Genomic DNA, 15,834 nt, shown 5'->3' with positions numbered 1-15,834 from the left:
CCAACCTCCTGTGTCCCTGTGGTGAGATGTGTGGCATTCCCCTTCAAGATTTTCCTCTTTCTCCTTTTCCTGAGGCAGAGTTTGTTTGACAGCATCAAGAACGAACCATTCTCCATCCCAGAGGACGATGGGAACGACCTCACCCATACTTTCTTTAACCCCAGCCAGGAAGGCTGGCTCCTTAAACTAGGTAACATGTTTGTATTTTGCTGAAAACCTTGCTGCCGCCCCTCTACCCCAGGTTAGCCCTCCCTACCCCCCTCAATCTCTCGGAAGGAAAACCAGCAGAGCCTTTCCTCATGAGCTCAGGACTGCAGCAAGCTACCAGCCAGACATCCTTGTCTTGTGGTGGGGTAACAGTGACCCCTGGCGTTCAGTTCTGCTCTGTATTCCCTAGAGATTCCCTTCTTTCAATGCGCAGGCTGTCTTGAGCCTGGATGAAATAAATGATCTCCTCTGCCCTTATCCGGCTTGGTTCTTGGCCTGGATTCTTGGGGCAGGAAGGAAACGGTACCTGTGTTGCTGGAGAAATGGCCCTTTCGGAAGATGCTCAGAGCACAGATGTGGGTGCAAGGATCCATTCCAGCAACACAAAGGCTGCATACATGCCGTGCATCAAAAACACATTTCCTCTCTCCCCCCCCCCATACAGAATCCTGGGAATTGTAGTTTGCTGAAAATTGTAGCTCTCTGAGGGGTATTTGGAGGGAAGGGAAGAGGTATGCTTTAAATGTGTGTTGTGTGCACAGCCAAAGATCTAGAATAAGGTTAGCCACGCACGTTGTGACCATGAACAGTCAATGTTTTACCACCCCTAGGAAATATGGTCATTGCTTTTCTGCCATTTGCCTGCAATCTGCTATATTGTTCTGATGTGTTCTCAGAGAACACTAAGATTGCATGCACACCATACATTTAGAGGAAATTTAAAGTGCATCTTGCCCACACTGCCAAAAAGAATTGTTAAATTTGCTTGGAATTCTAGCTCTGTGAAGAATATACTAGTTTCCGGTATTCTTTGAAGAGAATGTGCTTTAAATGTTTGGTGTATGTGCAACCTAAGCCTTCTAAGATAATTCTAAACTAACTCAAGCTATAGCAAACATAGCTTAAAGATTAATCCAGTCTTAAGCATGTATGTGTGTGTTTTTAATTCCTTTTGCACTAGGAGGCAGAGTGAAGACTTGGAAGCGCCGTTGGTTCATTCTGACGGATAACTGCCTGTACTATTTTGAATACACCACGGTAAGAGTTGTGTCCCTTCCATTAAAAAAACCCACAAACTTTATCTGAAAGATGTATCCTCAGAGAATGTGAGGGACATTCTAGTGTGGTGCAGGGGTTAGAGTACTGGTCCGGGACCTGGGAGATCAGGGTTCAAATAACCTGGACCAGTCACTGTCTCTCAGTCCAACCTGCCTCACAGGGTTGCTGTGAGGAAATAAAAGATAGAGGGGGAACCATGTATGACAACCTGAACTTCTTGTATGAATAGGGGGATAGAAATATGGTGATAAAAACATACATAGAACAGGGTGCTCTTTTATTTATTACAATTATATACCACCTTGGTCTTCAAGGTAGTATACTTGGTTCTCCCAATTTAATCCTCACAACAACCTTGTGAGGCAGGTTAGGCTGATGGTGAGTGACTGGCCCAAGGTCACCCAGTGGGCTTCATGGCTGAGTAGGGATTCAAACCCTGGTCTCCTCGGTCATAATGCCAGCCTTGTTCTCCAGCCCAGGGTCAGCGGGCAGCTGCTAGCACTAACTTCCTAGGTACTGCCTGCACATTGGGAAGGTAACTCATCTCTGATTTGAATTTTTTTCAGGACAAGGAGCCGCTGGGGATTATTCCACTGGAAAATCTATCTGTTCGAAAAGTAGAGGACCCGAAGAAACGAGTAAGTCACTGCTACTAACTGTGACCAGTGGTTATCATCCTTTCCTTAGACACAGCAAATATTTTTTCTTCCCCAGTTCAGTAGATTTGCTGTAGCTTGAAACTCCAGACCAACAAGGCCTCTACTTCTGGTTCTTTGGTTGTAAACTAGATGGTCCAAGCAGAGTCCACAATAAAATGTCTTGTGGATAGCTCTTTTTTTAAAAAAACAAAAACCCTTTATTATACTTCAAATAACAAAAAGTAAACATAAAACCATCCAGAACATTACATTACATTACATTACATTACATTACATTACATTACATTACATATAATACATACCTTACATACCTACACATCCTACGTGTACACCACAAATATTAGATTTCCAACTCTTCTCTTTGTGTTTCATGTGGATAGCTCTTGTTTAGGACTCCAGACATCAAGTGGTCCCCCCTCCCAGATTTTCCATTTGCTTTTCTACTTCAACCGTCAGTCAACCTGCCATGCTAACTGAGCATTGCTCGGTCCTTAGTGAGCTGTTTCTTTCCCCCACTGAGGATTCTTTCACCTATATTTACTTTGTAGTTCTACAGACTTTGGGGTTTCTCTGGGTTTGCAGATCTCTCTGTCTTGTGCGTGGATGATACCATATTGGGCACATAATGATACTTCATTAGCAAGACCCAGTGAAAATATGTTACTACTAATTGGTGTCTGTAAAGCCAGCAAAACACAGGTTCCGCCAAGCTTCACTGCATGACCAACCAGGTTCCCTCTGACTCTCCTGTGATGCACTAGATTCCCCCAGCCTCTGCTCTGGCTTCACCTTCATCCACACCCAAGTTCCAATACTTTTGAAGTTCAAAAACAACAGCCTTGTTGAGGATAGTTCTTGGAATTCCCAATGGCAAGGAAGTGGATAGAATTAGATTTGGTAGTCTAGCTTCCCTCTTCTTCTTTTCCTCCACCTCCACCTTTGCTTACATCAAAAGATCCATCGTAAATTTCCATGGAACACCAAAATCCAAGTCTTCCAATACGTATGTTATGCAGCAAGCCTGTACCAACTTAGCCAAGAGTAAGGCTCATTAAATACAGTGGGATTTACTCCTGAGTCAGCATGCATTGTAAATAATTTTCATCTCTAAAACTTTGTGGGGGTCTTTTTTTTAAAAAAGTAATGAATTAAGGACCATGTGCTTTTCAATCATACATGTGCGTTGGCATTCAGAACACCATAAAGTGGGAGACAACTTGCTGCTTGCTGAGTAACTGGTGTAATTCTCTTCCCTCCCAACCCACTCCAAAAAGGACTAGGGCAGCCTTCCCCAACCTGGTGCCCTCTATACATTTTGGACTACAGCTCCCATCAGCCCCAGCCAGCATGACCAATCATCAGGGACTATAGAAGTTGCAGTCCAAAACACCTGGAGGGCACCAGTGTCATAGCTCCGCTCCAACTCCCATTGCCAAGCAACAGGGTGGAGAAATGGGTGGAATCAGATAGGAGGTGAGACTGATACACTTGCCTCGAAGTCAAATCCGCATGCGAAGTCCTGCCCATTCTGAGGGTCAGGCGAACAGCAATCCAAATTGTCAGATAATCCAGAGGTCACAGAATGCAAGCGGTCATGAAGTGAAAGGTCCAAATGGAAGCAGCAAGGTAGCGCTGGGAACCACAGACATTGTTTCCAGCATCTGACTGCTGCCCAAAGTCCTGTTTAAGAAGGCTGAAGCTGGTGGTTCTCCTCTGTGTCCTTGAAAGCTGACTAGCTGCAGGTGGAACCACTCCACCTTCTCTCCCTTCAGGCTGCTGTTCAGTAGGGGAAGTTGAGTTCTGGCCCATCGCAACCAGATTAGGTTTTTTCGAATAAAGAAAGTGAAAATTTCAGAGAAGTGGACTGGGATATCCTTAAGAACTTGACCAGCAAAAATTCCCTTCCTTTAGCATCTGCCCCTCTTGCTTCTACACACCATTTGTTTCCTCCACAAATTACCGGGGAAAACCAGGTGCATTTTGTAGAATGCTTAACATGTATGAAAATGCACCAAGAGGGAAGGTGAGCTTCTCTTGGGGTTCTCAAAAGCTCATTTTGGAGCATCATGGTACATTGAAAGAGGCACCTGAAACCCTCCAATTACTTTTGCATGTCAGTACCTTCCGAGATGGATAGCAGCGGGAGCAATACACCTGTCTTTAAAAAGAACATTGAGTAGCAGCGCTTTGTTACTGGTGTCTCGGCTAATCAAGATCTTGAGGGAGCCCACCCCTTAGCGGTGTCCGTCAAGGAGATCTCATCTGAAAGTTACACTGAGGAGGGGGAAACGGGTGCCAGATCAAAACGGACGATTTCTGCCAATAGCTTTTCCCTGAGATTGGAGTGCATCCATTCAGCAGATTACTTGATAGCTTAACTAGGAGTGCACTTGAGAGACGGGAGGTGGGAGTTAGAATTCTTCTGACAGGATCTTACAAAAGCTACATGGTGCCACATCAGGAAAAACACCATAGAAGGCAAAAGCAGTCAGGCAGTTCTACAAAGCTGCTGCCAAATCACCCAACTTTCGGCATCTCTTTGGGACACAGAGCAGCCCGGGTTGGTGGTCCTTGCCCAAGGATACAGGAATCAAAATGCCCTTCAAGTGGGCAGCTGCCTATGAGCGCAAAGAGATTCCTAGCCTGCAAGTTGCTTTTCATTAGAAAGCTGACAGTAAGGCTGCCGAATGTAATCTTATTATGTGCACTGACTTAGTAATAATCCTTATAGTACTCACAAGTAAAAATGCACAGGATTGGGCTACCCAGGAGTAACTGCTATAAGGGTCCATCTAAGTGCCCCACAAAGGACTGTAGTTTAGTGGTGGAGCAGCTGCTTTTCATGCAGAAGGTCCCAGATTCATTTCTGTGCATCTCAAAGTAGAGCTTGGGATTCCTGTCTGAAAACCTGGAGTACCACCCTCAACCAGTGTGGGCAAAGCTGAGTAGATGGGCCAGTGGTCTGTCTTGATATAAGCTTCCTATGTTGCTGTGTTCTAATGCAATGGTTCCCAAGCTTTTTCTTGCCCTCGACCACTTGAAAATTGCCGAGGGTCTTGGCTTAATTATTCTCCCACATGTTGCTTAGAAATTGTAATATGATAGATGCTGAAGTATTTTAATGGAATTTTAATGAAACACAACAAGAGCTCAAAGAAGCAATAAACATAGAATTAAAAATCAGTATTAATATTTTAATACTTCTTTCCCTTTCTCGAGACCTCCCCTTGTCTTGTCACCAGCCATGACTTCATTCTGCTGAGGAAGGCAGAGCTTTCCCCCCATCCTATCAACTTCCAGTCTGCCCCACTCACCTTCCAGGAGAGCCATTGAGTTCTAAGAATGACGGAGCAGCCACTGCACTCACAATTCTTCACACAAACACACACTGCTCTTGTAGCTGTGCCTATTTGCAGAGTTACTTCCCTAGGCCACCTGAAGGAAGCTCATGGACCACCGATGGTCTACAGACCACACTTTGGGAACCGCTTCTCTAATGTGTAACAACGTACATCTACATCCCCACTTTTACTTCTATGAAGTCAGAAAGAGGATTTGTTGTACTCAAGTTATTCGTATCTCTTTTGTTACAAAATGTTTGACAAATGAAATTCTTTGAAGGAAAGATTACGGATGCAAGGGGGTATTGGTATCAAGGCATATGGAAAGACAACATTTATACCTTCATTTCCCAAGATGCAATGGGGTGTTTTTCACACCCCACCTACCTGTAACTATTCTTTTTTATTAAAAAGAGACAAAGCTGCGCATTACACATTAAGCCAGCCTTGGTAGCTCTCCAGATGTTGCCCTGCAGTTCCTCTCATCCCTGATGAGAGATGGGCTCCATTTCTTGCCTGTGCTGGCTTCATACTCGTGGTTTTTATCACACTGGCTTGGATGACTCCAAATCAAAGTTTGCATTTTCTCTCAAAAATACATTATGTATACAAAAATTTTTTACATACCACTATTTGTTGAAAAAATAATAGTACAATAATAGTTTACATAATAGTACATAAAACCATACAGTGAAAACCATACGAAAAGGTTAAAATCAGAAAACAGCGAACTCTTGTGGAAAGACATATTCTTAATAGCCTGCAGACTTTCAAAAGTTGAGGCGGAAAGCCCTGGTGGAATCTCTCTTGGCAGAGTATTTCACAGTACTGGGCCAATGGCACTAAAGGCTATTTTTTGTTGTTGTCAAATGAGCTGCACCGACTTGGAGAAAAACTAGCAATGCTCCTGCAGATGATCTCAGTGATTGAGCTGGAATATAAGGGTTCAGGCAGTTCCTAAAGTACCATGGACCTAAGTTGTTCTTGGCTTTGTAAATTAATAAACAGACCTTTGACCTGGTTTGGTAGTAGATGCACAGCCAGTGAAGGTGCTTTATTAATGGCGTCATACATTTTCAACAAGATGCCCCATCAAGATGCCTCATTCTGCACCAGCTAGGGCATCCTAACCAGACCCAATGGTAGCCCCACATACAGTATGCATTAGAATATGCATGTGAATATATGCATTTCTGTATGTATTTTCTCTCCAACGTGCCTTGAAAAAATAAATTTTGATATGGAGATGTGCAAGATCAGATGAATGGCTATGTTCCGATCCACAAATTTGCCCAGGAGACATGGATCGGGTCAGCTCACGCCAGAATTGGCAAAGTTCAAATCCCGCAAGTCAATAAAACGAGTAAATAAAATGGCATTCTCTGTTGCAAAGCCATCCTTCTCTAGATAAATTTCAGTCTAAGTACACAGTTGAGGAATGCAATGTGAAGTGTTTCCCCAAGGTCAAGCAGCCAGTTCTTCTCAGAAAAAGGAAATAAATCCCAAGTCCTTCACAGCGCAGTGTCGTTGCCACGAGATCACATAGAATTTCAGCATTATTGTATATGTGAAAATCTGAAGGGGGATGCCTTTGCAGCTTTGACCTAAAGCACAGCAGAAACAGAGGCTTGCCGCATGTTGGATCTTGTAGCTTTGTTGATTTCCAGTCTCTTGATTCCCTTCCATTTTCTGTCCTTAGAATTGCTTTGAGCTCTTTAATACAAACAGCAAGGGGCAGAAAATCAAAGCCTGCAAGATGGACGGAGACGGGAAGGTGGTTGAAGGCAAACACCAGTCTTACAAGATCTCTGCACCCTCGGCGGAGGAGCGTGACCTATGGATTGACGCAATACGGTGAGAAGGAAGGCTGTCAGGGTGATGTGGCAGCATGGTGGTGCTATGAGAACAGTGGGCACAGGAGGGGAAATTGGAGGGGAGAAATACTCAGGGATAAGGCACACCATAGTTTCCCACCAGTGTGACAATCGAGAGCCCAGTGTGGTCCTGATGGGTGGTGCACCCACGAACCCTCACAGATCTGTGCACCTACATGGCCTCAATTGATTTCTAATCTCCCGTTAGCTCGTAAGTAATTCATGGCAGAATGTGTGGACTGTCTCCACTGCAAAGCACAGTGTTTTGAACTGATGCAAATGGTCCGTCTGTGCCATTTGATCTATGATGCTGATTCATCTTTCGGTGCTGCAGTCACCAAGCGAGGAACACACATGTATGATCCACCTCATTCACAGTTTGGTTCAGGATCTTTCCAAAACAAAATAACGAGACTGCCAGTTTTTAGTTATAAAAAGGGGCAAGACCAGTCAGGTGTAGACACATAGACACATACTGAATTAACCTGGTACCATACCTTTTGGGGTTTGAAAGGCCAATGCAGCATAGGTACATTGGTTAAAAACCATGTAGCTCACTTTCAGTACTGATATCTTTGCTAGCTCTGGGAAGGAGTGAGCCTTTTGCTCCATTCTATCAGCCACAACATCCTGCCTTTCCTTCAACTTTGTCCCTTAAAGTTTTGTGCTGATCACCAGGTGGCTTTGATTCTCCTATGAACAGCATCCTACTTCCTACAGTGGCTAACCAGATGCCTCTAGGAAGCCCCTAAGCAGGGCATGAAGGAATCTGCCCTTCCATCTTGTGCATTCCCAGGAACTGGTATTCAGTGGCATATCACCCCCCACTCTGAACATGGAAGACAGGGCCTGGGCCATAGCTCATAGGCAGAGCATCAGCTTCACACATAGAAGGCTCCAGGTTCAATCCCCAGCATCTCCAGGCAGAGCTGGGAATGTTCCCTGCCTGAAGCCCTGGAGAGCTGCTGCCAGTCAGTGTAGACAATACTGAGCTAGATGGACCAGTGGTCTGACTCGATATGAGACATCTTCTTACCTTCTTATGAATTTCTCATGGCCTCATTTGACTATTTCCCCATAGCAGATGCCTAGGAGCCTTGTCCTGTTTATTGTCCTGCCAATAGCATTGTTCTTAACTGAAAGGTTTTTATGATGTATTCACGATTTTTAACTGTGTATTTGCAATATCTTATAAGCTGCTTAGAGGATCCCCACCTCCTTTCTAAAAAATATTAAGTGCTACATATTGTTTTCTAAATAAATTAATAATGTCCTCCTGGTTCCTGTGATCAACACTTTGCTGGTGGCCGAGCCTTGAATATCTCCCATTTCCAACCCCCCCTTTTTTATTCCAGAACCAGCATCACACAAGACCCCTTCTATGATCTGGTCGCTGCTCGTAAGAAAAAGATCGCCAGCAAGAAATGAGCTCCCCAGCCTCCATCTTGCTAATGTTTCAACCTCAAGAAAAAAAAATTGGCTTCCATGAAGTCCTTCCTGCAAAGGAACTCAAAAACACCTCCAGCTTCCTGTCCAAGGAAGGAAAATGACTGACAGGCTGATGGAGGGTCTCATTTTGTCACTCCTGGAGTAAAAATCTAACATGACTTGAGACTGTAGCTCATTTGCCTGAACAGATAGCAGGTCCTTGCATCGCATGGAGCAGGGATTGGATGCTGATATTCATTGCTCAATGATCTGGGTCAAGGAGAATCATGGAATGGAGCGACCTTTTCTTAAACTAACCAGCACAGCTGCCACTTATATACCAGGAAAGTCTTGTGGACGTGGATTCCTGTCTCACTCGTCATTCCATGGCCTTCCGGGTAATTGAGTTTTGCAGTATGTAATGAAAACACTCATTTGGAATAATAAGATGAAGGATAAAATTCATCTGGTGAGAGGCAATACAATGGGGTGGTGGTGCTTGTCCAGAGTTAAGTCCATCTATGTTTTTGGTCTACTGAGCTTGCCGTATGGTTCTTTTGAACTTTGTCTTTTCAGGACAGAACCGCCCAGGCAGAATCAGAACCACCCAGGCAGACTCTGGCTCTAAAAAGTCAAGTAGGAAGTTGGTGGTTCCTGTGTTCTAGCTGCCTGTTCCAGCATAGGGGTGGGTTGTATGTGTCTTGTCATTTTATATTGGGCTTTTGGGAGAGCCACTGAGCTGATGGATTGAGACTTTGGTCTGGGAGGTATGCATTCAAGTTCTGCCTCACCCATAACAGGAGGAGCAGACAAATTGCTCTCATTCACCCTCAGATTCTCATCTGTAAAATGGGTATAAGGGCACCTGCTGCCCTGGATTCTTAAGAACTGGTACTGTGTAGAGCACTTTCTGAACTGAAAGTGCTATGTAAATTATAAATAGAAGTAATAATAATAATAATAATAGTAATAATGAATTGCCACAGTGGCAATAAATAAATAAAATTCAAGCAAATGTAAAAATACATATGCCAGATGTACTTACACATGCACACATACCACCAAGTAAGGGTGCAGTTTTCTACACACACACACACACACACACACACACACACACACAGGGTTAAACAGATGGAGAAATGACAACTTTTCTTTATAAATAAAAATGTGAAAAAACACTGCAGCCTCTTCTGCTCCGTTTTTGTTTTGTGTTATCAACGCCAAACAGAAGCAGTAGGAGTGCTGTGTATTTGTAGTCTTCTTTCCTTTTTCCCTTTGATACATGCAGCCTTCTAGCTGGGGAATTCGAAGAAACCAAAACATCGGCGCAGTTTTGAAGCCGATGGTTCAAATCAGTGCAGTTTTGAAGAGGCTCAGTCCGCCGTCTTTGATTCAAAATGGCATCCAATTGGCTGCAATCTCATAAGAAAAGTTGCACAGTGAACAAGCAACTTGCCCAGATACAGAGTAATGAATCCCAGCTACATAAGTCATGTCTACTGGGAAAGGAGCTGTAGCTGAGTGGTAGGACACATGCTTTGCATGCAGAAGGTCCTGAGTTCAATTTCTGGCATCTCCCGGAAAGAGTGGAAAAGCCCTGCATCTGAAAACCCAGACAGCTGTTACAGCACCTTTCTAGGTCACCACCTACCTGGTTCTGAAATACTTTGATGCCACTGAAAGATGCAGACAATGTCCCCCAGCGCATTGAGTTTAGCTCTTCATTCCAAACCCCACCTCCGCTCCTGGAAGACATTGAGCAAGTTGCAAATAACAGGTGTGGGGGAAGGTTGGTTATGACTGAGACCTCAGCAGGGGCAAATGGTTAAAGCACGCCACCAAACCATGGTCTTAATCTTGCTTGGGGTCAGCTAGTTTTGTTTTTTTTTAAGCCACACAAGAACTTTGTCCATCCACACTTCCCTTTGTCCTGCGAGTTCTTCTGTTTGTCCCATGATTTCTAGGGTCTGATAGGTTTTCCTTCTCTCTCTCTTCTTTCTCCGGGAAAACCCACAATTGCTGCTGAATCAGAACAAGCATCAATCCACAGGTAACATGACTGGTGTTTGTTCCAATTCAGCAGTGAATTGCCTAGAAATCACAGGACAGACAAAAGTGAGGATGAGCCCTGTGTCTAGTTGGACTCTTAAAGGTAAAGGTACCCCTGCCCGTACAGGCCAGTCGTGTCCGACTCTAGGGTTGTGCGCCCATCTCACTTAAGAGGCCGGGGGCCAGCTCTGTCGGGAGACACTTCCGGGTCACGTGGCCAGTGTGACGAAGCTGCTCTGGCGAGCCAGCACCAGAGCAGCACACGGAAACACCATTTGCCTTCCCGCTATTAAGCGGTACCTATTTATCTACTTGCACTTAAGGATGCTTTCGAACTGCTAGGTGGGCAGGAGCTGGGACCGAAAGATGGGAGCTCACCCCGCCGCAGGGATTCGAACCACCGACCATGCGATCAGCAAGCCCCAGGCGCTGAGGTTTTACCCACAGCACCACCCGCATCCCTTAGTTGGACTCTTAGCCCTCTGCAAAACTGGAATGTTACTTGCCAGATCTCAGAAGGCTATTGCACAGCTGTGCAGTGGAAGGACTGTTAGACTTGAGCTGATGGCTGCTATCCTAAGAGCTAGGAATAATGCTTTCTTTTTCCAAAACAAAAGTACAAATGAATGATCGGAGCACTCAGCTCTGAATCCACCACCCCCTTGTGCACTTCCACAGCCCCACGTGATAGAGGACTCGGACCCCGGTATCCTGATAAGTCCTCCTTTCGTTTTGAAAAAAGAGCAAGTTCCTAGCTCTTAGGATTGCAACCATCGGCTCGCAAGAGGTTCAGAAGGTCATGCCAAACAGTTGCTGGAATAAGCTGCCCTGGCCTGCCTCGTTCTTCTCTGCAAAATGTAAAGCCAAGATAAGAAATTGTGCAAAGCTATTCCATTTCCATAGTTTATAATTGGTGGAGAAATCGGGGTGTGGGGGGGGGGCGTTGTGACATGGCATTTAATTCCCCTGGGTGCAGAATTTTGATGTGGTTTTCTTGCAGAAATGGGGAGCAGCATACAGTCCTGGTGAGGATAAAGTCCATGATGCAGCAGTAGCCAGGGGGGAAAGCCACTGCGTCAGCTGCAGAGTGCAAGGCACAGAGGCTACCCTGACCTCTCTCCCTCCCCTCTCCCTCCCTCTCCTTGGCTCTTTCCCCTGTTGGCATCCAGTGCCCTTTTCCATTCACTGGCCTCCCTTGTTTACCTTCCTTGTCCTTTCCATCTGCAATCTCCGCTCTCATTTCTCACCTCTCCTCCTGAAGGGGGCTCTGTCCACAAGGAAATCTGCAGCGCGAAGGCTGCGCACCAGTTCATCTACTTTCCCCTCCTCTTTTTCTTTTGCCAATGCAACAGGGCAGTTTGAATTAATTCCAATAGGCAGAGCGAGAGAGAGACTGTATCTTAGAGTCAAGGCACGTGCAGACCTGGGAGAAGAACACAGAGGTTTTCCTCTAATGACGGCATTGCGCAGGTCTTTCTTTCCTCTAATGACGCCAATGCGCCGAGGATCTTATTGATTGATTTTGCTGGCTTCTGCGTGCCATGGGTCTCTCCCCCCCCCAACTCCAACCCATCGAGAGAATGAAGCCCTCCACCCCAATAGAAATCCCAGTGGGTTTCAGATGCGGCATTAGCAGGAGGGAGGGGAAAGAGCATTTTACTCCGCTGGAAATGAACCTGCAGAATGTATACTGAAGGTTGAATTTGCCAGTCGCTTCGGTTGGCTCTGAATCAGAAGCGCTTTGGAGAGTTTGGGCGCACTATTTGCTCAAGGTATTTGCTAGAGACGGCAAAAAGATAATCTATTCTTAGGGCCCAGAGAGTTGTAGGGGGGTTGTTTCATTTCTTTGCTCTTGCCCAGAAGAAGCCACCTCCAGAGTTCATTCCAGCCAATATGAAATCCGGTTCCTGTTGTTTTTTTGTTGTCCTCCCTGAGCAAGGCTTAATTTTGAAAATGAGACAGACCCACCCAAATGGCAACAAGCCCAGAGCATCCCTATGCATTTAATGACAGTAGATCAAGCAGCATATCAGTCAGTTTAGTCCTTCTCCACCGTAAGAACACAGATGTGCCAAATTTCCCCCGATATGGGGAAGGGGCATTGTGCATGTATGACATCACACATGCACCACCCTCTCAACCTGGCCAGGCTAACGCGGCCCATCACTTTGACTGCCAGCCACCTTACCTTCATGAAAGAGATGTGCCAGGACGAAGATGCTTTGTGCTGGCATTTCCCTGGGGGAGAGTGCCTTCCAAGGGACATGCTGGGGTGCATCCTTTTGAGGATCACTACTGGATTTGGAATGGGTGGGCCATCTTTGAAAACATTGGGCAGCCCGGCCCCTCTAGGTGGCACCCCTTTAAGAGCATAAGAAAAGCCCTGCTTTGTTGTTGTTTAGTCATTTAGTCATGTCCAACCTTTTGTGACCCAATGGACCAGAGCACGCCAGGCACTCCTGTCTTCCACTGCCTCCCGGAGTTTGAAAAGCCCTGCTAGATCAAGCCAAAGTCCTGCTAAAAGGTAAAGGTAAAGGGACCCCTGACCATTAGGTCCAGTCGCAGACGACTCTGGGGTTGCGGCACTCATCTCGCTTTATTGGCTGAGGAAGCCAGCGTACAGCTTCCAGGTCATGTGGCCAGCATGACTAAGCCGCTTCTGGCAAACCAGAGCAGCGCAAGGAAATGCCGTTTACCTTCCCGCTGGAGCAGTACCTATTTATCTACTTGCACTTTGATGTGCTTTCGAACTGCTAGGTTGGCAAGAGCAGGGACCGAGCAACGGGAGCTCACCCCGTCATGGGGATTTGAACCACTGACCTTCTGACCAGCAAGTCCTAGGCTCTGTGGTTTAACCCACAGTGCCACCCGCGTCCTGCTAGATCAAGCCAAAGTCCTGTCTAGTCTAGCATCCTGTTCTCAGAATGGCCAAAAGCTGGACCTGAGCACAACAGCACTCTCTCCATTTGTGATTCCAAGCCACCGGCATCCAGGAGAATACTGCCTCCAATGGTGGGTGCAGAATATATCCATCATGGTTAGTAGCTGGATAGTAGTCCTATCATCCACAAATAGTGATCCTATCATCCACAAATTTTTCTAATCCCCTTTTAAAGCCGTCCAAGCTGGTGACAATAACATCTTGAGGGAATGAACTCCATAGTTACTTATGCACTGTGTGAAAAAGTGCTTTCTTTTTTCTGCCCTGAATGGTGGTCCCAAGTTCCACCATAACAAGAGAGGCCTTTCCATTTTCTCCACACCAGGCATAATTCCAGGGCTCTTTTCCAACTCAGTTCTGGCGTCTCTCGGGTGGGCACCATTGCCAGTCTAAGAGAACGAGGGAGGCATTCATTGGAGACGTTCTAGAAAAATAGCACTGCATAATTCTATATGCCTCTATTATGCCCCACCCCCAAACTCACCCTGTTTTCTAACTGAAAAACTCCAAATGTAGGAACCTTTTCTCACAGGGGAGTTGCTCCAGCCCCTTCATCATGCTGTTTGCCCTTTTCAGAACCTTTTACAGCTTTATAACATCCCTCTTGAGGTGAGGTGACCATTCTGTATGGAATTATTGCACAAATACATTGTATCAGGGAATTTGCTTTCAAAAATGTGCATATGAGGCAAAACACCATACAGGAAAAAATGGGTGTATATGGAGAAATTTGCACTAGAATGCTGATGGTTTCCATGAGGATTCCAACATACACACAATGAAGAAATGTAGAAAGCTGAATATTGGAATAATAAGAAATGGAGAGAAAATGAAAAGGTGAGATTTTTCCCTCCCTGGTTCCAGGGCATCAAGAGTAGGTCCTATGAAGCCAATAGGGACCTGTTCCCTCCCCGCTCTCTCTCTCTCACACACACAATGCAGTTAACATTTTCCCCATCAGACATCACTACTGGTTCCCTCCGTTGAGACTTGTAGCAGCCCATTCATGCCCACTGCCTGACCGCCTGTGTACACCTTCCCGTCTGCACATATACGAATATACAATCCCCTGTTGGATAGTAAATTTGATGGATTGCCGGCCAGCTAGTGTGTTTCCGTCCCTGCTTGGGAACGCAAGCATGCTTGGAGACAGAAAACGAAGGCTGTCATTTGGGGCTCTCTCTCCGCCACCCACCCCCTGCATCAAGGACTTCTGAGTGCAGCTGGTAATTTATTTTCATAATAAAGGTCGATATATCTTCATAAAAAGCCAGGAGGCAATGGGCATAAAGCAGAGGGATATGTCAGGCTCCCGCTTTGTCCCGCCTGCACCTTCCCCCTCCCACCTCTGTTTATCAGCTCCTCTTTTGAAAGATAATACATTTTAAAGGGCTTCAAGAAATCATTTGCCAGCGGAGGAGATTGAAACTGGGAGGCCAGCCAAGGATTTTGTTCAGCTGAGTTTAGAGAGACGTGCAGGACAGGATGCAGAAAACATACTATGAAGAAGTGGGGCTGCTGTGGGGTTTGACGTGCAGCAGGGAAGGGGAAGTAGAGAGAAAGTCAGCAGCCTTGGGCTCCAGATGTAATTCTGCACCCCAAATGCAGAATTGTGGATCCTGATTCCAAATGCAGTTTCAAGCCAGGTTTTGTGCTAATCCAAACTAGCTGTCGCCAGCTAACTATGGGTTAACCCCTATTCCATGTGTTGCAACCGCAAACTAGCATGTGACCCACCAGCTGAAAACCAAAGTGATCTACTTGGCTCTTGTTTATCATTTTGCTAAGGACCAGAATGGCAGAAGGGGGCCTGAGTTGGGTAGGCATGGTGAGAGGCAGGAGGACACACACACATACTGAGGTCCTAATTATTGAAAGTCCCATTTCAGATCCTCTTTTGTAGCTGAGCCTACATGCACGGTTTCAGAAATAATTCACAACCATGAGGGCTAGAAACTTGCTTTCAAAAAACAAATGCCAAGGAAATTAAATTCCACATCATCACTTGTTGGGCTCTGCAGAATGCATGCAAGCGGAATGTATGTAGATCAGTGGTGGAGCATCTGTTTTGCATGCAGGAATCATGGAGTTGTGGAGTGGAAGGGACCCCAGGGAGGTCTGGGAAAGATCCACTGTCTGAAATCCTGGAGGGTGGCTGCCAGTCAGTGTGGACAGTGCTGAGCTAGATAGGCCTTAACTCAGTGTAGAGCAGCTTTCTACATTCCTGTGAGACAACAGCACAGAGCCCTGATTTTAGAAAAAAATCCTGCTCTCTA

General features: G+C 45.7%; 1 protein-coding gene across 1 annotated transcript in view; it reads left to right on the top strand.

Annotated features, from left to right (window-relative positions):
• The window catches only part of CYTH4 (cytohesin 4), a 38,671-nt gene extending 28,966 nt beyond the window's left edge, over positions 1-9,705 (top strand). Inside the window, exons 9-13 of the mRNA XM_028747635.2 lie at positions 79-190; positions 1,169-1,245; positions 1,833-1,904; positions 6,966-7,120; positions 8,496-9,705. Of these exons, the coding sequence (XP_028603468.2) occupies positions 79-190; positions 1,169-1,245; positions 1,833-1,904; positions 6,966-7,120; positions 8,496-8,568 (489 nt within the window). The 3' untranslated portion in view covers positions 8,569-9,705. The remainder of the gene's footprint in view (positions 1-78; positions 191-1,168; positions 1,246-1,832; positions 1,905-6,965; positions 7,121-8,495) is intronic.
• Positions 9,706-15,834: the final 6,129 nt, after the last annotated feature.

Source organism: Podarcis muralis, chromosome 10 (assembly GCF_964188315.1).
Source record: "Podarcis muralis chromosome 10, rPodMur119.hap1.1, whole genome shotgun sequence".
Taxonomy (NCBI): domain Eukaryota; kingdom Metazoa; phylum Chordata; class Lepidosauria; order Squamata; family Lacertidae; genus Podarcis; species Podarcis muralis.
Note: the sequence above shows the minus strand (reverse complement) of the source record. Positions and strands in the feature narration are given on the sequence as shown.